This window comes from Martes martes (genome assembly GCF_963455335.1).
Source record: "Martes martes genome assembly, chromosome: 15".
NCBI classification, from domain to species: domain Eukaryota; kingdom Metazoa; phylum Chordata; class Mammalia; order Carnivora; family Mustelidae; genus Martes; species Martes martes.
Window position 1 is genome coordinate 237821 of NC_137903.1, and position 12496 is coordinate 250316.

Below are 12496 nucleotides of genomic sequence, written 5' to 3' on the forward strand. Positions count from 1 at the left end.
TTTGTCTGGGGTTGACTCCGTGTCTGGACCAGAAACCTCAGGGCGGAGCGGAGACCTGCTCTCTTGGTCTTCTCGGCCCGAGAGGACGGGGGAAGTGGGACGAGTCTTAAGCACATCACAACCCGCTCTGGGAGAGCAGGAGCTGGACAGCCTCCGCCGGCGCCGCGGGCAGGTTCAGACGCCGAGGCCAGCTCTCTAGGACTTGGCGGTGGCGCAGGGGTGGGTTGGACGCGAGCCCTCAGTGAAGGACAAAGCAGGCTGGGTTTTGGGGGAGAGTGGAACGTGCATGGGGTGGGTTTTGTTCGAGTTGTACCTTCTTCACTTTCATCTGCCATCTTGGCAGCTCTTACATTTATGGTTTTTGAGTTTGTTTTCGGTTTGATGTCTGAGCTGAGTAGCTGGGAGCAGGCCGTTTGGGGGCCGTGGGGCTGCAGGAGGCCAAGTGGCCAGGCTCTAGCAGTTAGATAGAGGAAAGGACAAGGTCGAGCATCAATGAGAAGGTCCCTTTTCATCAAAGAGTCAAGGACCCAGCCTTGGGAGTTGTTGATCACAAAGGTAGGTCGGAGGCTGCGTGGACCCAGGCTGGAGAATCGCGCCTGCCAGCAGTTAGGGCAGAAGCACTAGCTCGCTGCCGCCGTCCGGCCACCTTTCCTTTCTTCTGAGACTCTCTGCTTCTCTTCCGTGTTCCCCACTGAGTTGTTTGGTTTGTTTGTTTTTTTTTCCCCCCCACCTACTTCTCTTTCAAGCCACTCAGAAAACTGGCACAGAGGTTGGAGAGGTAACTGGCGGCTTTGCGGTCCCTGGTGCTGAGCTGCGTGTTAGCAGCACTGTGGCCGAGAAGGTCCCACGTGGCACGTGGGATTCGGCAGACCATCTCTGCTCTCTTTGTCTGTCCCCTGTGTCCCCTGAGAGACTTGTCCTCTTTCCCTGTCCAGGGTCTATTCTGCATTTCTGCTTCTGATTGAACAGACAGGGCCCCTCTCTGGTGAGTCTGTCTTTGTCCTGACACAGATTTTCCTTCTGCCTCTGCCCCCCTCCTCTTCTCGGCACCCTCTTCTCTGCCTGTCCTGTAAGTCAGACCTCCAGAGGAGGCTCCAGGGCTGAACGCCGTTTTACTGACTGGCTTGTCGGCAGTGGTTCACCGGGCAGCCTTACCCATCCCTTACTCCCTTGCTTGTACTTTTTGATCTCAGATGGAGTCAGAGGAGAATCGAATCCTCCTTTGGATATGAAGAGTTCGTGGCATGTGAGGGATCTCTGAGTGTTGGTGTTTTTATCAGATCACACATTTGACTTAGGGCAGTAGAGGCAAGAGAAAGGAGCGGTAGTTAACCTCTCAGGAGCCCCTCCTCACCCCCAGGCCAGAGAGTAGGAGCACTTTTCGTCACACACTGAGGAGGAAAGCACTCAGGAGTCTGGTCCCATCGAAGCCACCTTGCCCCGCCCCCTCGCTCCCTGGCAGCCGCTTCTTGGCGCTGTTTGTGGTGCTGGTGCGGAGGTGTCAGGAGCGTGGAGTCTGGAACGGGACCACCTGGACTTGGGTTCTGGTTCTTCCTGGGCCGAGTTAGTTACCCTCTTAGTCCTGTTTTTTCATCTGTAGGAATAAAGGCAGCAGCGCCTGGTACCTATTTCAGAGGGTGGTTGTGGGGTTCAAGTGCAGCCCGTGTGCTGGCGCGCGACCCCAGGGCGTGTTGGCTTATCGCAGGCCGTGGGGTGATGCCCACCTGCTCTTCCCCTTCGTGCGGAGACCCTGATAACATGGACCTCTGCAGGCCAGTGAGGCCGCCTGACGCATTCCTCCCGAAGTCTAGTCTCTGGAGAGCCAGGGTGAGAGCCCTCCCCGGGGGAGGGGAGCAGGAGCGCTCCGAGGTCGGCGTGCCGTCCCTCATCTCTTCCAGGGTTGGGTGTGCTTAAGGACCCCTTCTTTCTCAGGGCCTGGCAGAAGCAAAGGGCAGCCCGGAGAAAAGAAGAATGATGTTTAGTTAAGGAGGTTCAGTTTTGTCCTGCCCCTTCTTTCTGGGGCCTGGTCCCCAGTCCGCTTCCCTAATACTCCCAGCCCTTTGCTTCATCCGTCTGAGTCAGTACAGGTCCGAGAACCTCTTTGGGGTCCTTTCTGGTCTGTCAGCCAGACCCGTTCTGCAGTGACCTTCCCAACAGGTGGAAGGCAGACGGGCTCCACCTGGGTCTGCTCCGCTCGTAACACGGAACAGTGGGGCGCTTTTTCAGGAGGGAGGCAGGGGAACAAGGAGGCTTTCTTAGCAGGCTCTTCTGCCTCCTGTGAGAGTAGCTCCGTTCCTTCTCTCCACCCTGCGTGACAGGGCCAGGGGTGGGTTTGGGGTGGAGGAGCCCTGTAGAAGGTCTCATTGTCATTCGAATCCCATGGGTGGCATTTAAGAGGAAGGGGAAGCCTGTCCTCAGTTGGCCCGGTGCTCACGAGTCTTCCTTCTCACAGTGTTACCGGGACTTGGCTCTGGTGAGTCGTGACGGCATGAATATTGTCCTGAATAAGATCAACCAGATACTCATGGAGAAGTACCTGAAGTTGCAGGATACCTGCCGTACTCAGGTGAGGCCAGGAGAAGGGAGGTCCAGCTCAGAGACAGACTAGACGATGGGCGCTGTCTCCTCCAGGGAAGGGAAGGGAAGGAGAAATCGGGGGTAACACGCCCCTACCTTGTACCCCTACCTTTGTACACCTAAACGGTAATGTGGATTCACCCCTTACTCAGAGACCTTTCCCCTTCACCTGCCTTTTCTTCTCTTTCAGTTGGTGTGGTTGGTACGGGAACTAGTGAAGAGCGGGGTCCTGGGGGCCGATGGCGTGTGCATGACGTTCATGAAGCAGATTGCGGGTGAGTTTGGGGACAAGCGCATAAAGAAGAAAGGGGAGGAGCCCAGAGGCTAGATGCGGGCGATGGAGAAGGATTAAGTGCCCGGGCGTCTCCGTTCCTGGGCTGCCCCTCGACTCTTTCCTTCTGGGAAAGGCCTCTTCTGGGGGAAAGAAATGGAAAACTCACATGGGGTCTTTTGAGGCAGTACATCCGCCTTGTTCCCCTTTCTGCCAAACGGGGCCTGACGTAGAACAGTTGGCCTCTTTTAACCAGTCCTCACTCTGGGGTTTCATGGCGTGTTGGATCTGGAAGGATCCAGAGGGAATGGGAAGAGAAGTGAGGGCAGACCATTTGTTCCCATTACATTATGCTTCCAGAAACCCGACATCTTCCTGGGCTCCACCCCAGGTTCTGAACACTTGCTTCCAAATATTTATGACATCTGATGGGAACCGGTTTGAGAGAGGGACTATGTCACAGAAGAGACCCTGACATTTAGGTTTTGTTATCTCCTTGGCATCAGTGACATCTGTCTGAGCCTCAAATATTCAAGAGGCCTGCCTGTACTACCTCTTCTGCTCCCAAGAACACATGTGTGTGTTTAAAACTGGCTCTGCTTCACCATCTCCCTATTCCCATTGGTTCTCGCCTTCCTCTTCGGGATTTCTGTGACACTGGTGGTCCTGTTCCGATGTGCATGACCCTCCGGACAGTGTGGGTGCTGACTTTTTAAACGAGGGCTGGAGAGCAGGCATCGTGTTGTTCCGGCTCTTTTCCCTCCGGGCGTTTCCTCCCCAGTCTGGTCCTCGGTGTCCTCTTCTCACCCTCACGCTCTGGTCTGGCATCGCCACATGTTCCTTCTGCCCCAGGGAGTTCCACCGCCAGCAAGAAGACCAGGATACCTGGAAGCAGGACACTCTGGGCCTGTCATGAGCCTGACTTGGGATTTGAGTCACTCCAGTGCTGGAGCGCCGCCGTCACTGGTCACCCGCGCCTCAGGCCTACCTGAGACGCCACCTTTCTTCCGGCCAGGGCTTCTTCACGCCTCTGTCTCAGACGTTTCCTTTCCAGGGTCAGGGTGTTCTTGCTCCAGCCCCCGGTCTGTGGAAAAGTAGCAGCTCTGGTTTCTGGAAATATCGAGGATTTCCCTTCCTTTCTCTGAGGACATGAAGGGGAAACTCTAAAGCCTGACGGAACAGAAGGCAGTTTTTCCAACACTCGGAACCTCTGTAACAGGATAACAGGGATGGAGAAACCGGACGGGTGAAGAGGTGTGTGGGGTCAGCTGAGTCGCTAATCGGAGCCATTCTTCTTTGTTTTCTTCCCCTTTGAAATCAGGTGGCGATGTTACTGCAAAAAATATCTGGTTGGCAGAGAGTGTCCTGGATATCTTGACGGAGCAGAGGTAGAGTCTGCCATGACAGGAGCAAGTGTGGGTGTCGGGGTGTGAGGACTGACAGGTGGCCTGAGAACACCTGGGGTTAGAACGGGTGAGGTGGGGGAGGGAGAGGCAACCGAAGGAATCGATGCCATGATCTGGCCCAAAGGGATGAGGGGCGGGAAAGAAGGGCTTTGCTGAAATACTTCAGAGCCCGGGAAAAGCTGGTTTCATCTGATAAGGGTTTATTTTTGATCCAGACCTCCTTGGAATGTTTATCTTTGGGGGGAGATGGGGGAGAATGACCTCAGCAGAGTGGGACCAGCCAATGGCCCCGGCCTGGCAGGTACCCCTTTTCTCCCTTCCGAGGCTCTCCACCCAACCCCCAGACCCCTTCGCTGAAGCGGCAGGGGGCGCGGTGGGAGGCGGAGGTAACTGGCCTGGGAGTACAGCTCCGATCTGCACGCTGGGCTGGGGGGCTGCAGTGGTAGAAGGCATAAGGGGGCGCGTGGGGATTCTGGCGCATTCTTTCCCGTCGAAGTACAGGACCAGAGATCTGGTCCAGTGGCCTCGCTCTCTGTTGCTTGACTTCTGAGTCGGTTTCTGTGCGAGGCCACCATCGCAGCCAGATGACTGAAGGGGCTGCAAGTGGCCGTGTGTCCTGTGGTTCAGGACAGACCTCCTCCCTCCTTCACACTTGCCCTGGGCCCTGGCCAAGCTGAGGCCTGGGTCAGGAGCCTTGCAGCGCCACCTAGCGGCCCAGGCACAGCTCGCTGCCGCCGCACAACCTGGGAGATGGCGGCAGAGTCTGGCCGGGTCTCTGCCTTCCAAGTGTCCGGGTCGATGGTTTCACTTTCTCTCTCTCTCCGTAATCCCATCCCAGGATTCAGATACACTCAGCACCTCTGCTCACAATCTTCCTGGAAACTGATTTCCCTCATTTGGGCAGTTAGAGTGGTCTCCGTGCATGTGTTAGATAACTGCCCTCCCTTTTCTCCTGCCCTCCAGAAACTCAGGTCCTTTGGTGCAAGCGAGTCCCTCGACGTTGGGGGCTGTCTTCCTGTACAGTCTGCCTCCCTCCCTCCCTCCCCGGCGTTTCTAGGGCCTTGGAGTTAATAGGGAGCGGGTGGGGGAGGGCCTCCTGTGTCCTTGGCTTCTGCGTTCATTCTGTGAAAGGGAAAGACCCGTGGCTTGAGCACTTTTCCGGAATCAGGATGTTGCCTGGTTGGATTAATTAAACTCCTTGGCTCCTTGCTTTCCAGCAGGGGCGCCAAGCCTTGCAGCTACTTGCTTGGGGGCGCACCTCCCCATTCTGGTGCTTCGAAGCAGTATTGAGAGTTTTTGTCATCTCTTCACTGTCTTTTCAGCTTTATTTTTATTTCTATTTTTTTTTAAGATTTTATTTATTTATTTGAGGTAGAGGGCACAAGAGCAGAGGGAGAAGCAGGCTCCCCACTGAGCAGGCAGCGGATGTGGGGCTCAAACCCAGAATCCCAGGATAGTGACCTAAGCCAAAGGCAGGCGCCTGGCCTGCTGAGCTACCCAGCACGCCCCCCACTCTGTTCACAGCAGCAGGGAGCACACGGTTCCTTCACTACCCTCTTTCCCCCATGGAAGTTCTAAAACTCCTGGGAAAGTAGGCTTTGCCATCCACAATTGTGTTTTTCTTTTCAGACTGGTTTAGGGCGGGTTCCTCATTGTCTGTGAGTGGGAGCAGCGGCCGGCCGGAGGAGGGCCAGGGAAGGGCGTGTAGCATGGTGGGCCTCTGACGATAGGCACAATGGCAGGGCTGACACAGTGTGTCCTAAAACCTCCAGGGTCCTCGAAGGGTCTTACCCCCTGACGGCCCTCATGCCACACTGTAAGAACTGCTGACCGAGGGATGCCTCTAGAGCCTCTCTCCCCGCTCTCTGAGCTGGAGGAAGCTGTGGTGTGCTCTCCGTGCCCGGTCCCTCACACGGTGCTAGGCGGCGATGGGCGCTCAGCGCTTGAGCAGTGAACCAACGAGCAGTTAACTTCGCTGGAAGCTGAGTGGTCAGTGGGAAAGAGAGGTTGCCTCCATCCGGCGCTTGTCTCTACGGAGCCTGGAGGAGCAGTGGGAGACTGTCGCTCCCGTAGCCAGTTGATGGTCCAAGATGGGTAGTGAGCAGGCAGTCCGGGAATCCGAGAGCCTCCTCCCAGTGCGAATCACCGGGCATCGCTGAGGCCCCGGAGCCACGCGTGGGAGTGAACAGGGAGCGTGAACGGGCCCGGGCAGAGCCCCAGTGCCAGGTGTCCCCCATTCTGCAGGGAGTGGGTGCTGAAGAGCGGCATCCTCATCGCCATGGCTGTTTACACGTACCTCCGCCTCATTGTGGACCACCACGGGACCGCCCAGCTCCAGGCCCTGCGCCAGAAGGAGGTGGACTTCTGTCTGTCACTGCTGCGGGAACGGGTGAGGGTGAAACCGGGCTGGGACACCTGTGTGAGTTCCGGGAGGTGACCTAGGCCAAGAGATGTCATTTCAGAGAGAGAGGTGGTTCAAGGCCTGGGGCTTTTTCATCATTCTGAGGCAGAGGGAGGGGGGAGGGGGGGAATCCGGGCAGAGTAGCCCGGCCTCCTAGAGGGGCTGCCTGTTGGGCTGGCATCCTAGGGGTTTCGCTGGTCAGCGTCGTAGGCACTCCGGCACACCACAGACAGAAGCTGCCGCTGTTCTCTCGTCCTCCCCGCCTGCCCGCCTGCGTGATGGCTGTGGCCAGGTGGGCACTGTCCACTGTCAAATCTCCTGAGAGAGATCCCAGAGCTGTGGTCTCTACTCTGGTAGCCACTCCCCATATGTGACCATTTAAATTAAAGTTAATTAAAATTAAAATTTAAAAACTCAGTTCCTTAGTTGACTTAGCCACGTGTGGCTAATGGTGATCCTTTTGGACAGCATAGAAATGGAGATCATTTCCACTATCACAGATTGTTCTATTGGACTGGCGAGTGGTTGGGGAAAGGTGTCTGGGGCTCAGCTTGCCTGTCCTGTCCTTTTGGAATGGTCTCTCGATCTGGGTCACAGCCGTTCTGCGAGGGGAGGGGAATGGATTCGTGTGGAAGCTGGCAGGCTTCAGTCGTTCGCAACAGCCTGTCCTGCTGAGGTCCGTCCCCAGCCTCCAGCGCTCTTCCCCCTTGGTTCCAGAAGAAACCCTCTTGTACCTGGGACTCTCCTTCCTTCCTTAGAACAAGCTGCTTCTTGGTCCTCCCTGCAGCCGGTAAACAGTCTGGGTTTTTCTTCTCTCTCCTGTCCTCCCCCCCCCACCCATCAAGTTCATGGAATGTCTGATGATTGGCCGGGACCTCGTGAGACTACTTCAGAACGTTGCTAGGATACCAGAGTTTGAGCTGCTTTGGAAAGATATTATCCACAACCCTCAGGCCTTAAGTCCTCAGTTCACAGGTAAGTGCGAAGCAGGGCTCCCTGCCCTTGGGAGCTGGGAGGTCAGTGGATGTGCGCTGAATGAGCTCAGAGGGTGGAGGCCAGAGGGTAGGAGAGGCTTTGGCAGCCGGATACAGAAAGCCTGGGACAGGGCAGGCCCTGCCGGGTACAGCTGCATGTGGCAGTGGCAGAGCGGAGCGTAATTCATGGGACTCCCGACGGCCCCTGCTTGGCAGACCACAGCTGCCGTTGCTCCTAAGAAAAGCTGAGCCGGGGCTGTGGTCCTCCCCTGAGGAGGTCCTCCTCTTCGGCTTGGGAGGTGATGACCCGCTTCTTAGCCTCACCGAGGCCAGCAGAGGATTCAGAGGTCAGCTCGTGAGACTGAGTCCGCAGAGGGGCTGGGATTAGCCTTGGGAGAGAGAATGCTTCTCCCGGGGAGCAGTCTTGCCTCTGAGTTCCAAGGATCCAACTTAGCCAGAATTCTCTTCGGCGGGGGGAGTCTCCGTGTGCCTCTCCCTGACAAAGTCCTTCTGACAGCTCTTTCCCCTTCTCGGGGTCCCCACCCCACCTGTACGTGTGTGCGTAGATTCGAGTGTGCCTGTACACGGGTGTGCACGTAGAAGCAGCTTTCTGGGTCCCGGAGAGTCAGGAAGGAGAGGACAGGCCTGGTTCCCCCTTACGTCGTGTTGCTCTCATATTGAACATGTGTTGAGTTGTTTTAAGCGCTTACTGTGTGCTAGACACGTGCAGGTTAACTCTTTTAATCCTCAGGACTACCCTGTAAAATGGGTATTTTACTTTCCATATTTACAGATAAAGAAAATGAGGTTCAAGGAGATTAAGTAATTTGCCCAAGGCCACACAGCTAGTGAGTGTCAGAGGCAAGATCTGGATCCAGGTGTGTCTGACTCCAGAGCCTGTGCCTTATACCACAACACCGCGTTGGTCCCAGGACCCAGGGATGGGACCGTCAGGAGCAGGAAGGGAGGCTAGGGTTTCCCTGTTTTCCCCCTAACTTTCCTACATGTTGCTAACTGGAATAATGTGAGTAGGGGGCTCCGGATAGCCAGGAGCAGAAGAGAAGTAGTATATCTGGGTCCTGGGGATGGGGGTTGGCAGATGCTGGATAGAACCCCCACTCGTATCTGTGCTTGACCTCTCTCAGTCTTGTTGTAGAATTTCCCCAAGAGCAAGACCACTGGCCATCAGAACTTGGCCCAGGTTCCCCTCCTGCCTTCTTTCCTTCTAGTCCTCAGGCTTCCCTCTTTCTCTTCCCTTACACATTTGGTTCAGGTATCCTGCAGCTTCTTCAGTCAAGAACATCCAGAAAATTCCTAGCATGTCGTCTAACCCCAGACATGGAGACTAAGCTCCTCTTCATGACCTCCCGGGTAAGCTAAGCTTTTGCAGCAGGAACGGAAGCTGCAGCTCGGCTGGGCTTCTTGCTCCAGCCTGCAGATGCCTCTCCTCTGAGTGCCGACCAGCGGAGCGGTCAGGTGGGGACCCCGTCCGCCTGGCATCGGGCAGGATGCTTCAGTCTGGGAATACAGGGTCGAGTGGAAGATGTGCATCTCGCTCAAGCGCTTGTAAAGCTTCCAGTGTGTCTAAAACTGTCATTGAACCAATAATCATACACAAATTATGGGACTTACAAGTGTGGAATATGCTCTAGAAGGGTAGAGTGTTTGTTCTGGGAAGGCCACTGTTCCTCTGGCTGCACGTGAACTCTGGCCTGCTGGTTTCCAAACGTGGCTGAGTTACGGCAGAATTGCTTGAGCAGTGGGTTAAAAATACATCTTCCCAGATCCTAGTCTCCCAGAGAATCTGCTTGAGGAATCTGTGTTTTTAACAGAGTTTCCAGGCAACGGCAGCTCTACTGCCAGTCTGGGGTTGGGAAGCCACTGGCCTAGACCACTTTCGTTCTCCCGAGTCATCCAGGAGAGCCGTCCAGATCGGCACTCTCCCGGGTGGTAGCCGCTAGCCAGGGCTCGCGATTGAAAGTAGCTCAAGCTCCATCGGTGGAGCGTGGGCTCTTGATCTCGGGGTCATGAGTTTAAGCCGCACTTTGGATGTAGAGATGATTTAGCAAAATCTTAAAAAAAAAAAAATTGGGATGGGGGGCCCCTGGGTGGCTCAGTCAGTGAAGCATCTGCCTTTGGCTCAGGCCATGACCCCAGAGTCCTGGGATCGAGCTGCACATCGGGCTCCCTGCTCACTGGGGAGCCTGCTTCTCCCTCTGCCCGCACCTCCCTGTGCTTGTGCTCACTTGCTCACTCTCTAACAAATCAATAAAATCTTAAAAAGAATTTTTTTAAATAGCTAAAGTCACTAAAGCTCAGTAGGATTAAAAATTCGGTACCTCAGCTGCGTGAGCTATGTTTTAAGTGCTCAGGAGGCACCATCGTTGCAGAAAGTTCTACTAGACGATGTTGATCTGGATGTATCTTTCTTTTCTTTTTATACTGTATTGATTTAGAGAGAGTGTTCACTCGTGCGAGAGAGCCTGATCAGAGTTTGAGGGGCAGAGGGAGAGGGAGAAGCAGACTCCCCGCTGAGCAGGTGCCTGATTCGGGGCTCCATCCTGGGGCTCCCAGATCATGACCTGAGCCAAAGGCAGGTGCTTAACCGACTGAGCCACCCAGGCGCCCCTGTATCTTTCTTTTTATTCCTCCTACTCTCTGTTTTGGTTGAACTTGGGGAATAGAAGGGGAGAAAATCGGATCTCCTCTTCCTTAGTGTTGCTGTCGTAGCGTCTTAGAGTAAGAGCAGGGGAAGGAGTTGCTGCAGAAAGGTTTGGAGGGTCTGTACCGTGGGTTGCTGAGACAGAAGCGCTCAGTCGGTGCCCTGGGGCAGACGGGCTCTGCTCTTGTTGTCAAGGAACACTCCCTGTTGGGTAAGAAAAGATGTTGCTTAGGACTGGAGCCTTGGTGACCAGAACGGGAGAAGGGAGCCAGGAATGGGCTGCAGCTCGGGGGCAGCGTTTAGGACATCAGGCGGGTGGCGGGAACGAAGGCAGCTGACGTAAGAGGTGAGTGAGGAGGAATCTCGGCCCTTCTCGCAGTCAAGGGAGATTTCAATCAGGAAGTCTCCCCAGAGGAGACCCCGAGAGGAAGGTGAGTTAGTGAAGGAATGGAGGGAAGAGACTGAGGTCTGGGCCAAGCCCAGCGTTGAATGGTGCTCATTTCCCTCTGCCCAGAAACCCCGGCCTTCCGAGTTTCTCCCCAGTGCCCCCTTCCTCCAGGTGCGGTTTGGTCAACAGAAGCGTTACCAGGATTGGTTCCAGCGCCAGTACCTGTCAACCCCAGACAGTCAGTCTCTGCGCTGTGACCTCATTCGCTACATCTGTGGGGTCGTCCACCCGTCCAACGAAGTGCTGAGTTCGGATATCTTGCCGCGATGGGCCATCATCGGCTGGCTCCTGACGACGTGCACGGTGAGGGGCCGGGCTGCGCGGCGGAGGCTCTCGGGCGGTGAGGGGTCCTCTTCCTTGAGTTCCCCTATTTCCGTGCTTCTTCCTGACTCGCTGGGCCTCCTGACCCCACGGGCCCCGCCTTCACTTTCTTCCTGCTCACCGTCTCCGCCCTTGTCCCACCTCCGGCCGAGTCTCTCAGAGCTGACCGCACTCTTACTCCCCGTCTGGGGCTGGGCTTGGATAGGTCCGTCTCTGCCTTTACTGCCGGTCCTCAAGCCCAGATTTCTCAGGCCTCCCACTCTCCTTTCAGTTTCCGGAGCCATGTGTGGTTACTCCTCGGAACGGCTCCTTCCTCAGGTTCCGGGCTTGCGTTCCTCAGACCCTCGCTGGGCAGCCTTTTGGCATCAGCTTTGGATACTAAATGCAGACGTAGGGACTCCATGGCTCAGCCACATCTTTCCCAGCATTTTTCTCCCTGTTCCTTGGGTGGGAAACTCCACTTTGTCTGCTCTCTGGCTCCTAGTTGCCTTTTGACCTCCCCTGTCTGACTGGGTCTGACTGGGTCCTTGGAATGTGCTGATTCAGACACAAAAATAGGCCGTGTCTGGGGGCGTCTTTCAGTCAGGAATGTGCAGGGGAGCCCAGCAAGGACAGTCCAGGGCCTGGTCTGGGTGAGTGTCAGCCAGGTACGTCCCTGGCTCCTTTTCTAGGATCAGGGATGTGTTGGATGTATGAGAACCCAGGTCCATCCCTGGCCCCTTGGTCAGTGAGAACATGGCCACTCACAGACTCGTGTGCCCCGCACCCCTGGGGAGTTCACCTGTCTCACTAGGAAGGGAGTTTATCTCCTGAATGGGCAGTTGTGGGGGCCCTGGAGTCTGTCTTGAGCTTCTGAAGGGAACGGGTGGATGAAATCAGCTGTCCTTTCTTACCTCTCTTTCAGTCAAATGTCGCTGCCTCCAATGCCAAGCTGGCTTTGTTCTACGACTGGCTGTTCTTCAGCCCAGACAAGGACAGCATTATGAACATAGGTACGTGACCAGGACCACCTCCTGAGCCTGGCCTTGGTGACAGTAGTCATGAGTCTCAGGGCAGCGCGGGGGGAGGCAGCTTATGCGAGGACGGCTCCACTGTCACTCACCAGTGCTCCCTTGATGGAGAAGGAAGATTCCTTTCGTGAGGCCAAACGTTCACTCCCCCCCACTTCTTTTTTTTTTTTTTTTTTTAAGATTTTATTTATTTGACAGACAGAGATCACAAGTAGGCAGAGAGGCAGGCAGAGACAGAGGAGGAAGCAGGCTCCCCGCTGAGCAGAGAGCCCGATGCGGGGCTCGATCCCAGGACCCTGAGATCATGACCTGAGCCAAAGGCGGAGGTTTAACCCACTGAGCCACCCAGGCGCCCCCTCACTCCCCCACTTCTGCCCTAGACCTTCTTCTTTGGCTTCCGGTGGGGGGCGCCTGGGCACAGGACTG

General features: G+C 55.8%; 1 protein-coding gene across 1 annotated transcript in view; it reads left to right on the plus strand.

Annotated features, from left to right (window-relative positions):
- The window catches only part of INTS3 (integrator complex subunit 3), a 38539-nt gene that overhangs the window by 14015 nt on the left and 12028 nt on the right, over positions 1-12496 (plus strand). The window contains exons 4-11 of the mRNA XM_080824362.1: positions 2453-2566; positions 2768-2852; positions 4170-4236; positions 6499-6643; positions 7501-7630; positions 8903-9000; positions 10851-11042; positions 11965-12052. Of these exons, the coding sequence (XP_080680488.1) occupies positions 2453-2566; positions 2768-2852; positions 4170-4236; positions 6499-6643; positions 7501-7630; positions 8903-9000; positions 10851-11042; positions 11965-12052 (919 nt within the window). The remainder of the gene's footprint in view (positions 1-2452; positions 2567-2767; positions 2853-4169; positions 4237-6498; positions 6644-7500; positions 7631-8902; positions 9001-10850; positions 11043-11964; positions 12053-12496) is intronic.